The following is a 13577-nucleotide window of genomic DNA, read 5'->3' on the forward strand; positions in this document are numbered from 1 at the left end:
TCTCATTTTTAACTTAGGAAGGCTGCTGAAGACTCAGAAATAACAGAAGGAAAAAAACAGTCTCCTTTGAAAGACAGTCTTTCACCATGGGAAGAATGGTTCATTGGGAAAGAGAAGGAACTGCGTGCCCGCTTACAGGCGAGAGCTGCAGAGGTGAATACATCTGATTAGCTTGACATCAAGTCTAATAGAAAATAGCAAGCACCAAATACAGGAATTCTTTTACTTTTGGTTGTGGAAAAACAAGTCAATTTTGTCCATTATTTTAGGGTTGTTATCTCTCCATGTTTGGTAATGCTTACGTGATTCGTGCTCTGCATATTCTCATTTGCTAAACGTTGCACATCATTGGTGGTGCTCTATAATGTTTTTCTTATTCGACTGTAAGGTAATGGTTCAAGTTTAAAAGACTAAAACATTTCTGTAATTGGTACCTTCATTTTCATCATGGGTACATACGCATGCATGTAGGTAGTAAAACACGACAGGGTGTGTGCTGGGCGTAAGCATGCCAAACTGCTTGGTTAGATATGAGGCACAGTGTTATTACCTGCTTAGTGTGTAATTACACACGTCATTTTCCAGGCTGTGCTTCTCTGTTTTTCCTGCCTTCCTTCCTGCCTTCCTTCCTGCCTTCCATTTTTTGCCACCTTGCAAACAAACAGTTCCTGAATACTGGGGAAAGGGCAGAACTAAGGGAGCGCACTATATCTTTTCTTGATTAATGTATGGGTAGTTGCAGTTGATTAAATGATACTATTGTTTACAATCAAGTTGGAAACATTGGGTAGTGGTTAGAATAATTACATCAAAGTTCGATCATTTCTCACTTTAGTTACTGATTTGCCATTTGACCTTGAGCAATGTCCTAACCTTTCTATGATTTCCTTTATCTGTAAAGTGAAAGTAACATAAATATATTTTTATGTGGGTTACCTTGTGCTGTTATTAAACACCTACCACTGGAAGGTTATAGAACAGTGTTTTAGAGGTCAGCATAACACCAAAATAATTTGTTAATCTTGAGGAATATTTTCTTATCTGTTAGTGTTCACCACACATTTCATGCTTTCCCATTTAGATTCCAGTTCGGTAGTTGTCTCTCTTTGTAGTACTGCATATTGAGATCCCGTTAACTGAAAGGACATTTAAAAGAAGGGGTGATTTACTATGTTGAATTGTTTCCAAAGCCCAGCTAAAAATACATATTTCCAGTTCATCTTCTAAAATATATATTTCCATTGGTTGTATTTCATAATGTTTCGGTGTTGGCTGTCATCCATCTTTTACAAAATCTTAGTGAAGGAAAATTTTCTAAATCTAATACTTACATTGTTTTAACCGCAGCACTATTGATGGTACTGAGCGCGTTTGTGTAGGCGGCCGTGACATATTAAAGTTGTCTACTTTTTCTTTAATTAGCAAATGAATATACAGCTTGAGAAGATGAAGCAAAAACAAGAATGTGAAAGAAGGAAAAGGCTAGCTGAAGAGAAGCACAAGGAATGGATGCAAAAAAAAAGAGAAGAGGTAAAATACTCTTTGCCTGCAAGAGTTCCAGCATATGCCATGCTTAAGTAAACCTATGTAAAATTTACTTAGACTGTTTGGACAGCCATGTTTTTAGTTTGCTGAAAGAATGACTGTTTTAATTGAAAATTACAAAACCACACCAACACAGTTAAACGTTCTCCCAAGACTGATTTCTTTTTTTTCCCATGAGGTATAAAGAGATTTGTTTTCTGAGTAGTCAGATAACTGACAATTGGCTTGCATCTTGCAGTAGACTTCTGCTAATGATAGCTGGGATTCTGGTCTAGGGTATACCCTAGTCTTTCTGACTTCCTAGGTTCAATGTCCAAGCATATTGGGTGAAGCATACAACTTAACTGCAATGTTTTGTACACCAAGTAGAGCCAGAAAAGGGGTTTAGTTAAGTACCATTGTGGAAAGGCAAATAGTACAGTAGAGTTTAGAGGGATAATTGAGGTGTGAGGCCAGATTCAGGAAATTCTCAGTAGACCACAGCTAGCAATTGGGAGTTCCTTCATGCAAAAAGTCATTTCTGAGTGGGATCAAGAAATCTTTTTCAGTTCTCTAGAGAGGATGCCCACGTCCAGTGTCAGAAGCAGACAGAATCCCGATCTCTACAGGGCAATATGCAGCTCTGTGTGCCACAAACAGTGTGTGCACTGAGTGGCAACAATGGAAAAGCTTGAGAGATTTGGTCTTGTTCAGCCCCTGGTAATTCATGGACATATTTGTTCACTGTCTTGTGGTCTGTAGCAGTACCAGTTACTTACTGTTTCATACTTCTGTTTCTCAATAAAATCAGATGAAAATTGATTAAAAATAACACAATAGCACTACGTGGGCTAGATATCCAGGCCTAATGCATTTGTGTCTCCACCTTCAGGTTCAGTCTAGAACCACTAAAATAACCTGTGTTCGGATCTAACCTGTTTTCTCGTAGCCTCATTGCTGACTGGCTGACTAGCATAAATCTGCACCAGAACAATCCTGCTTCAGATGTTTAATATGATGTAGAAACGATCCGTCCTTATTGAAGTACACAGCAAAAAGTAAAGGATGTATTATTCAGCAAGAACAATGCAATTTTCCTCTTCTAAAACACAAATTACAGCTGTCTGTAACTATTCATTGGCTTGAACAAGTTTGGGTTGCCTGTTAAAATTTTTCACTTCAGAGTTCAAAACAGTCAAAATTCTCTCTCAGTCTATCTATCTTAGTCAACTTCTGTAAATCTCTAGCTATTTGGGTCCTCCTTGAAACTTTGTGGGTTTACTGATGAACTTCTTCCTTTCTGTTGTCCATGGGAGTAAGAGATCTTTTTGATGGCACATCAGCCCAGGGGACAGTGGGGGAAAAAAAAAAAAAAACAAACATGTTTGTGTCTGGACTTGTACATGTTATGTTTTGGAAGAATAAGGTCATCCTTAGGCCATGTCCCAAGCACTTACCAAAAGTAATCTGATTTTCATTTAAATCAGATGATTCATTGGCTAGTCTTTTCTGTAAACTGCACTCAAATCAAGAACAAACTGAACTTAAAGGCTTAGTTGTCTTGAGAATATTAACGTGTTAGATAGTCCTCACCACTTCAGGTTTCCGCAAGATTACCTGTGGATCTGAACACAGACTGAAGGATAAGCATGTCAATTCAGTGGCTAAGAATGCGTTTAAAATTGCATGAAGATTTCATGTGAAGTTTAAGGTTGGATTCATGAATATTTGCTATGATTTTCTTGAGGAATGCGTGTGTGTGTTGTATTTGGGAAAGCTCTCTTTATTTCCTTCTACAGTCATGAAAAAGTGCTCCTTCTTGAGGGCAAAATTCACAGTATTCTTCACTGAGTTAAGCATTAAGCACTCATCCTTTTCATATCTTCCTGATTCTCACCCTTGTGTGTAAATTGCAGAAAACGCGTTATTCTACAGGAGGCAGTCCTTTCAGGGATGTTACCTTTATGATCTCTGCAGACCTATAATCCTTCCCCATTGCTGAATACTATACAGAGGAAGGAAGTACAGGATGGTTGAGCATACATGAAACTTTTTCCTTCATGTTGAGCACAAAATCTTTGGGCAGCTGCAGGATACTGCTGGAAAAGTCTTTGTACTGTGAATGTGAGGGATGTTTATGCCAGAATTAGAATAACTGTATTTGCATAGAAGCATTCTGCTCTTTTTCTGTCTATCAAGTCAGATTTCTTGCATTTTGTTATGTGGCGAAGTAAGTTGTGATCTGACAGACTTTTCAGGTCATGTCAGGTTAGGAAGCAACACTTGAGGATCAATTTCATCTACTGGTAGTTGCTGGTTTTTTTTGTTGTTGTTTTGTTTTGTTTGTTTAATATCTATTTAAAAACATGTGATGTGAAGTTTTCATACACTTCCAGTCATTTTGCATAAATTATTTTTGAAAATAAAGTGTCATCAGCACTTAATAAACTTCTATGTAAATAGCTTTTGTGATTTTAAAGGATGAAAGTGAACTAGAACTGATATTTTGAAATATGAACTATCAAAGAACATCTTAAGCCGTGAAATATGTATGCAAATATAACAAAATTTTGCAATTTACCAGGAAGTAAAAGCTTAATAAAATAAGCTGTCAGGTGCTATCCTGGTTCTACTAATGCCTTTCCAATTTTCATTAAGATACTACATCTCTGGTGGACAAAAATAGTCTTACATTCTCTGTCTCCTAAGGTTGAGTCATTTGTGGGCAGACAGTAAATTGTCTGTCTGACTTGTTCTGTTTTAGCTGTAATAGAGCTCTATCTTGTAACAAGTCAGAGGAATACTGGTCAAAATATTTTGACTCTGAAAGTATCTCCAGACATAGTTTTTAATCCAGAAGAAAATTTGAATGAAACCAACAGGATTTTGTACGTATTACTAAAACTTCTTTCTCTGTTACTGTTAGATTTATGGATAAAAATGAGGTGTGCATGATTATAAACGCTGGGCAAGTGAAGTTGTTCAATGTCATTTTTTCATTATTAAAGAAGCCTTATTTTGATAGGGATTTGAGTGGTATTCAGAACTAAACTTAGATCAGCAAAGCCGTTAGAGTCCGTCTTAATGTTTCTGGCATGTTAAAATGATTGCTTGATTGTTAATTGCTGTATTTAGGCTCCAGTTTGTAAGGAGCTCTGTGTAGGCAACTCATCGTTGAACTGTGAAGCTTAAAAAGAAAGAAATTGACATCCTTGATTCCCCCATCTCATCACTGATCTAAATCTTGAATAGGTATTGAAAGCTGCCTACTGTCTCATTTCTTCGGGTTAGAGTTAGTGCTTGTGAAAGCTTATTTTCTCCATGTCTGTTCATTCTGGCACTTTTTGTTGTTGTATTTTTTATTGCTATTTTTGTTCTACGTTTCAGTAACCACACATGGGTAAATCTGTTAACATTATGTGGAATAAAGTTGTTAAGAGGTAAAATTGACCTATATATGCATAGTTTATTTTGGATTGAAACAGTGCAGCCATGCTTACAGAGCTTGTAATTCCTTGTGCCATACATAAATTTTATTAGGTTTTGAGTACAAAGATGTATTTTTGTGAAGTAATTTAAAACTTCAGCTCATTTTAAGCTGCGATGTGGTAGGTATATATTTATGTAATTGTATTAGCTCCTAAAGCAGTTCAAATCTGTGATGATTGTACCAACAACTTACTTATGGTCCTATTTTAAAGTCAGTCACTGCTTTTGTTGTTATATACTCCCTAGATGTGTATAAGTCTAGAACTGTAGAGAACTCACTCACCCACTTTTTACAATAATAGGAAAGCTGTTTTTCCTCTGTCATTTTCAATTTTATCAGTACAATCTTGCAAGCCTGTAAATGTCCTTCTCATCGTTCTTTATTATCTCACAGTCCTTGAAGGAAATTACCTGATTTCACTGATTGATCACATTCTTCCAAATTCTTTGAAAATATGCGATTCTTCTGTTTAAATTCAAGAAATTTAAAGGTGGAAGTAATTAGGACTGAAGTTGTACTTTTAAAATATACAAAAGTAAACCTTTGAAAATCTCTACAACAGCAGTCTCGGACTGATTTTGAAGATCCATTTATATGTCACTCTTTCTTGTCTGTGTTGTCTACGTTGCTTTTTGTGGCTAAATGTTTTTGCAAAAGCTGGGTGTATTTCTTGTTACTATGTCATTTAACGTGCTGATATGATGTGTAAGCACTAAATCCAAGCAGCTTGTGGAAGCATTCTGAACTAATACTCAGCACTCTGTTTCCTGTACTAGTGACAAACAGAAAGATAAAAGTTCTCAGAGGGCCAAGAAAGGGCCCTTTCCTAGTGGAATGAAGCTAAAGGCTTTATTTTTTATTTTTTTTTTTAAAGAGGTAAAGAATTGCTAGAACTTATAATTAAAAAAATAAAAATTGAGACCCTTGAAGTCCGTCAGTTCATGTTTATATGCTGACTGACTCCCTGTAGACGATGAACAGATCAGTTAACTTCAATCGTTGTTTACCACCACTGAGTAAGGTTAAAAAAGCAAGCCTGTATCGTTGAATCATTGGGACTGGGAGACCTACACATGTGATACGTTTTGAAAATCTCCTCTTCGTAACAGCATCTTTGTAACTTGTATCTTGTCAAATGCGTCCTTGCTTGACAAATAAGAGCTATAGTTTTGTGAATGTAGGTGATGCTTAAATGATTTGCAGACTTGGGTAAATAACAGTTTAAGGAGGAAGATAAAAAGTACTGCTTTAATGTCTTCAAAATATTTGGGATTTCCATCTGTGACTCCTTACAAGGGTTTTTCTTTGTTATCTGAATTTTGATGGATGAACTGTAATTACAAAACTGAGTATAAAATGAGCAACAAAAATGTCATGAGTGAGGTCATAGGTGTTCAGAGCTGATCACTCATTCATGCTTTCTTTTGTAGTGTTTCCTTTGAAGATCACCACTATTCAGAATTTGTCCAAAATGGTTCAATTCCAAGTTCCTTCACAGTGTGACCAGACACTGGTTCTACTGCCTCATTACTCCCTATGTTCTACTCAGTGGAAGTTTGGAGATGCTAGTGAAAAGCTTCTCTTCTCTTTTGGAAAATACGTAAGCTGCTGTCTGAAGCCAGTTTAGTGGTGTTTGTTTGTTTGTTTGTTTTGTTTTGTTTCCTCTTTTCCCTTATCTGCCCTGGAGTTTCTGAATTCAAAACATATGTAGCCTTTTTTCCCACAACCTCATCTTGCATGAACGAGGAGCAGTACACAGAACTCTTGAGTTAAAAAATCTTTGTCTTCCAGACTCCCTTTCTTCCTTACTCCGTGTCCTCTTCCTGGTATTTCTGGAAAGACCTGAGGATGGTTTTAATTATAGATGTCTCACACGATGTGTTATTATGTTATCTTCATGTAAACAGTGACACAGCCCCTGCCTCTTTGGTTTTTGATAATCTGGGTTTAAGACTTGTCCGCTTGTCAGGAGTGCTGTGTTTACAAGACTATGTCAGAAGAACCCCGGTTTTATCCATGAGCTCCTCTCTATTGTTTTGCTATAGAATAGAAAGCTTGTTGTTGACAGTAGGAAGTTTTTTTTTTTTATTTCTTTTTTCTGTTTTACATAACTGTTGATCCACAGATGTGGTTCTTTGGTTCCTCTCAACAACTGTGGGATTGAACGCTTAAATTAGGTACATAATTAGCTACATTTAATTGCTCATTTACTGATTAATTGCCATCAACTCAAAGTACCAGAGACTTTGAGAAATGCATTATGGATGCTTGAACTGTGAAACATTTATGAAACGATGTAACCATTTAATTCTCTAGAACGTTCTCATAAAAAAACCTCTAATTAATTAATGCTGATTAAAATATCAGGATTAAAAGTAAGGGATGATGACAACAGTTTTTTGATTAAACGTTTAAAAAATTAACATTGATGCAGTGCACTTCACCCTCTACATTCTATTTAATATTTTCATGTCCTGTTAAATCCACCTTTATTAACTGCAACGTGACTTCACTCTTAGAATACCAATAGAAAATAAACCTAGAAATATCTAGGGAATTTGATTAATGTATATACATAGTGTACGTATAAATACTCACATTATATGTTGTTGTTGTTTAGCTCTGGTAAGTGGCTAAGCACCACGCAGCTGTTCTCTCACGTAATTCTGCTTCCTTCCACCCACTCACCCACCCTCCTAATGGCAGGATGTGGAAGAGTCCCCATCGTGCCGAGAGGGTAAAACTGAGAAAACTTGTGAACTGAGGTAAAGACAATTTAACAGGTACAGCAAACGACACACATGCAAGCAAAACAAAATAAGGAGTTGATTCACTACTTCCCACTGTCAAGCAGACATTTAGCCATGTATCAGAAAGGAGGGCTTCATCATGCCTAATAGGTACTTCAGAAGACAAATGCTCTAACTCCAAATGTTCTCCCCCTCCTCTTTCTTTCCCTCAGCTTTTGTTGCTGAGTATAACATCATATGGTATGGGATATCCCTTTGGTCAGCTTGGGTGAGCTGTCCTGGCTTCGTCTGCTCCCAGCTTCCTGTGCACCACCAGCCTACTTGCTGCATGAGAAGCAAGAAGGCCTTAACATTGCTCAGCAATAGCTAAAACATTGGTGTATTATCAACACTGTTTTGGTCACAAATCTAAAACGTAGGGCCGTATAACCTACTATGAAGAAAATTTACTCTGTCCCAGACAAAACCAGTGCGTTTATCTAATACACATTTGTAACAATAACAGAAATCTCAAAAGCAGAATGCTTGCATCCCAAAACAGCTGTAATTCTGAAACTCGTGTTGTTAGCATCGTTGTCTTCATTCTTTAACTTACGTATAATACATTATGCTATACTAATGTGATATCCAGGAAAGTTGTGAGAGCACAAGGAGTAAAACTGCACACTTTGCATTGGAAAAAAAAGTATATATATACTAATACCAACATTAATTTGACAGTAGCATCTCAAATGCTTTGTGTCGCTGAATAGAGAATAAGGCATTGCTTTTTATTTTTTTCTTAAAACTAAATATGAGCAAAGGAGATGTTACCCTTAGAATTCTGCTGCTCAATTTTTTGTTCCTTTTTCATTTCTTTCAGTAAGCCCCCATTGCTTGTTGAGAAACAGCATTTTAAAGGAAAGAAAGGTACAGGGTGGGAAAAGTCTCTGCTGTTGCTTTTTCAATGAAAAATACATGTTTTTATAACTTTTCTATTGGCTGACAGTCTTTATAAGAAGGATGAAGCAATAAGAAATATGAAAGCTAGAACCGTCATGCTATGAAATAATGAATGACAACGTTCTTAGAGCAGAATTCCCTTTCTTGGGGTACTGCATGATTTCTCCCGGAAGAGAGTCTTAGATTCTGACTCTTACTCCAAAGACTTCTTGTTTAATGCATACTTTATCTCACTATTGCTAATATAGAATACAGGTTGTTCAGCAGCTTGAACATTACTTTAGAACTGAAAAGTAATTCACTCCTCCTCTCTTGCTTCCATTCAATGAATATGTAATTTTTTCTTTTTTTTTAAAAGCATCAAGTCAATGTCTTTTTACACAGATCTTTTCTGTGAGCCTGTGCCAGGCCAATGCCATTGATATAATTTTAGGTTGTACCTAGATCTTATTTGTGTCAGACTTACTTTTAGATTTCTGTAGTAGAATGAACTAATTTCTCGTGTTTAGTGTTAAAATGAGTTTGGGGTAGACTTGTGGAGAATAAATTGAGGGTGGCAGATGATTAAAGTAAGAGTGCTCGTGTTTTGCAGCAGTTTTCACAGAGTCTGCATTATTCCGAAGACCCTTCGAGTGTTCATGGACCAAATAGAAAAGGAATCATAGAACATTTTGGGTTAGAAGGGACCTTAAAGCCCATCTAATTCCAATCCTCTGCCATGGCCAGGGACACTTCCCACCAGACCAGGTTGCTCAAAGCCACATCCAACCTGGCCTTGAACACCTCCAGGGATGGGACATCCACAGCTTCTCTGGGCAGCCTCTTCCAGTGCCTCATCACCCTCTGAGTGAAGAATTTCCTCCTTATTATCTAATCTAAATTTTCCCTCTTTCAGTTGAAAACCATGAGTCCTTGTCTGTTTGGTACATTCCTTAATAAAGAGTCCTTCTCCAGCTTTCTTGTAGCTATGCCCCACCCCTCCCTCCCCCCCATTTTGGTACTGGAAGACTTCTGTTTGGTCTCCCCAGTGCTATTTCTTCTCCAGGCTGAAAAAGCCCAACTCCCTCTGCCTGTCTTCGTAGGAGATGTGCTCCATCCCTTTGATCATCCTCGTGGCCTTCCTCTGGACTTGCTGTAATAGGTCCATGTCCTTGTACTGGGGTCTCCAGAGCTGAACGCAGTACTCCTGGAGGAGAACGACCTCCCTCAACCTGCTCGTCATGCTTCTTTTGATGGAGCCCAGGATACGGTTGGCTTTCTGGGGTGCAGGTGCACATTGCCGAGTCATGTTGAGCTTCTCATCAACCAACACCCACAAGTCCTTTTTGTCAGAGCTGCTCTCAGTCCGTTGTCTGCTCAGCCTGTATTTGTGCTTGGGATTGCCCCAGTCCAGGTGCAGGGCCTTACACTTGATCTTGTTGAACTTCACGAGGTTCGCACAGGCCCACCTCTCAGGCCTGTCCCTCTGAATGGCAGCCCTTCCCTTCAGCGTGCTGACTGCGGCACACAGCGTGGTGTCATCAGCAGCCTTGCTGAGGGTGCACTCGGTCCTGCTGTCCATGTTGCCAACAAAGATGTTAAACAAGTGTTGGTCCCAATACCAACCCCTGTGGAACACCACTCATCACTGGTCTCCACCTGGACATAGAGCCGTAGGACTCGTGGAACTCTTTGAGTGCAACCATCCAGGCAATCCCTTACCCACGGAGTGGTCCGTCCATCAAATCCATGCCTCTCCAATTTAGAGACAAGGATATCATTTGGGACAGTGTCAAATGCTTTGCACATGTCCAGGTAGATTACATCAGTTGTTCTTCCCTATCACCACAATGCTGTAACCCCATCACAGAAGGGCACCAGAGATTATAGAGAGGTTACAGAGGCATTTTTATGAGCCAGGGTTGGTGATTGAGCTGTGGAAAATTTAGCTGTGCTAAATTAAAAAGATAACAACAGTTGGCTGAATGACCCATGTTTCCGAGATTGTTAAATGTGCCTGACGTTCTGGATTGCTGTGAGTATAAATGAGGAAATTTGGATGTATGTTCTGTTGTTGGTTCCTATATTTCACTGTCAGCATAAAATTATGGTAGAATATGGAAGCTAAGATGTCAGAGCAAACAGCTGTGAAATAGAAAAGAAAAATGTCCAAAAAGAAAAACGTTGTTACATTCTGCAGAGTGGAAACGATTGCTGTGAGAAGTATCTTAGACGTACAAAACAAAACACTGATTTCTGAAAATATTTCTGTTTGCAGAATCACAGAATAGTTTGGGTTGGAAGGGACCTTGAAAGATCATCTAGTTCCAACTCTCCTGTCATGACACTCTGCATAGAAAATGCAGAACACGTAGCAGCTCTGCGCTTGTCCCTCTCTTCAGCCTCTCATTTAATTGTTAATACAAAAGTACAGGAATGTATGTTTTACTGATTGTCTTCCAGCTGGATGTGTTGTCTCTGTTGCAGTGCTAATTGGGGTATTTTCTGCCTGGGAAATTCTTCCTGACAGAAGGCAGATATAGTAAACAAAGTGTGATGCTTCTTCAAATTTTAAATTCCTTTGACAGTTCTCAGCATATATGTAGATGTGATTTTTCTTAGGAGGTTGATAGTTCTTTCGATGAGACATGGGTTTGGTACTGACTTGGTGAGACACGTGCTGCCCACTGAGTCACCCGTCCTGCTTTGTGTGATGGCTGGATTTGTTTTGGGTGGCGGATTTCCAGGTACTGACCTAGCCCAGCCTTTATTACGTTCATAGGCTCGATAGGATCACAGCCCAGAGCAGTGAACCTGCAGGCCAGATTTGTATCCTTTCTCCTTAATAATGTGCCTGGGTGGGGTGGTGGGAGAACACGCCTTTCTTGCAATGAGTAATTGGATGTTTTACAATCAATACCTTAATTTATGTAATACGTGTAATCATATTTTAAAGTGCATGTAAATTTCCTAGTGGTTTGGTGAACAGATCATGTCTGTTTGGAACAAAGGATCAAAGAGAATTTTTAAAATCCGATCTGACGATACCAAGCATAAACAAATGAAATCCATCTCCCACCCCCCCAGTTGTGGAAGGGGAGTGAAGGGAGGATTGAAGAACATATACATTAATATGCACATTCCTAGCATTTTTGATAGACTTGTGTAAGGGAAAGTAATGAGGCTGGAGGGAAGCTGGCAGGGCTGGGGTGACAGGAGTTTGACATGAAGCAGGTTATTAAAGCAGCTGAGAATGTGGTGTACACTAACTGTATGAAGGAGAAGCTGTTCTGTGCTGGAGAGAAAAAGCAAGCGTTTCTGGTTTGTCTGCAGAATAATTTCTAGGCAGCTGCAACATCTGCAATTCTACAGGGAGTCTCCCAGTCTTCAGGGTGTCTCATTGGAAGGAAAACTTAGCAATAGCTGTGGCTTTCATGGTAGTATGCAAGTATGCATGGCATATCATTGTTTACATAGGGCTTTATTTAACTTTGGGACAGCCTAGATTGTTGCTAACCTGCTGAACTCATTTGAAGTATTGTGATTAAAGATTTGTTATCTAAGAAGCTCCCCTTCCCCCGCCCTCCCCTTTTAATTACAACCTTTGGAAAGATTTTTAGCCTGTTTTCTGCTTAAATATTGTCGATAGTGTATAAATCCCTTATGTATGGAAGGGCCGCATTTTTTTAGTTTCTCCTATATTTATTTTTTTTGCTTGTTATATAAGAGCCTTAGCTAAAAGCTGTTGCTTTGAAAGATCCTTACTTTTGTAATTTAATGTTACGGTATGTTAAGTCCTCAAATTTTGTGTAGAGTGCTGATAAGCAAAAGCTAGCAAACAACAAAAGACTTGAAATCCTTGTAAACCTTTTTTTCTCAAATGATTTTAACTCACTGTTTTAGCATGTATCTCTTATCTACATAATGCTTGCTGTGTGTCAGACTGTCATTGTCTCAAAATAGGAGTTGTTGAGAGATGCATGTGAGGAATATTTAGAAATGAAGGGACAGAGGAACAGCTCTCAATAAAAGAGAATAAGATGCATTATAGAAGAAGGGGGAAAAGCTTGGTTATTTGTTTTTTCATGCAGATGTTACTTAGGATCTACATAACTTGCCAAAACCAGGTGATTTTTCTCTTTTTTACATATTTAAACAAAAAAGAGTTTTCTTCGTATTAGGAAAAATCATTTCCATTCTTTACTAGTACAGAAGTGTTTCAGAATCTCCATTTTTTTTTTTTCCCAAAATGAAGTTCTTCTTTTAATGGTCTTAGTTGTAATCAGTAATTTTATCACAGGTACAGGCCTTTTCTATAAACCCCGTTGTGCAGACATGTTATTAAGACTGATTATTTTGTAGTTCTGTGGAGTTTTGTGTTTCAGAGTATGCATTGAAATTGTCATGTATTCATATCTGACTGTTTTCCCTGTGCTGCAGAACAGATTCAGCTGATGTTCACCAGAATTTGTTAGAAGTGAAATGGAAAAAAAAAAATACAAGGAGAAAATGTAGTTATGTAGCCAGGTGTTTTTTGAAATTGAGTGCAGTGTGTGCACAAGTAACTGTTTCTTGTCATATAAGAACATACGACAAGAGTATACCATACAGGGCTCCCGTATGTACCATCGTAATGAAGAAATGTACCCCAGAGGTTACGGCAAGTACAGTCAGTAAGGCATATCTTGTAAAAGTAAAAAACAAAACAAAACAACAAAACAATCACTTGATGCATACTTTAGCTGCTGATGTGAACATTGTACTATTGCTTCTAGTAGTGCCAAACACAGATAGGGACACACTAATGCAAGTAATTCAGTAATCTGGCTCCTTTAGATAAGAAGAGTGCAGTTTAACATTATGACACTTTACAAGGAAATGAATGGCAAGAG

The 13577-nt window shown here is 38.1% G+C and overlaps 1 protein-coding gene across 36 annotated transcripts in view; it reads left to right on the forward strand.

Annotated features, from left to right (window-relative positions):
• Positions 1-13577, forward strand: part of CCDC34 (coiled-coil domain containing 34) — a 114642-nt gene that overhangs the window by 3456 nt on the left and 97609 nt on the right. For 34 of the 36 annotated variants that reach the window (XM_066997466.1, XM_066997464.1, XM_066997481.1 and 31 more), the window contains exons 2-3: positions 18-153; positions 1423-1530. In XM_066997466.1, the coding sequence (XP_066853567.1) occupies positions 18-153; positions 1423-1530 (244 nt within the window). Of the gene's footprint in view, positions 1-17; positions 154-1422; positions 1531-3481; positions 4413-6444; positions 6615-13577 lie in introns of those variants that run through there. The other 2 variants (XM_013177794.3, XM_066997491.1) reach the window with 2 other exon arrangements.

Source organism: Anser cygnoides, chromosome 5 (genome assembly GCF_040182565.1).
Source record: "Anser cygnoides isolate HZ-2024a breed goose chromosome 5, Taihu_goose_T2T_genome, whole genome shotgun sequence".
In the NCBI taxonomy this organism is placed as follows: domain Eukaryota; kingdom Metazoa; phylum Chordata; class Aves; order Anseriformes; family Anatidae; genus Anser; species Anser cygnoides.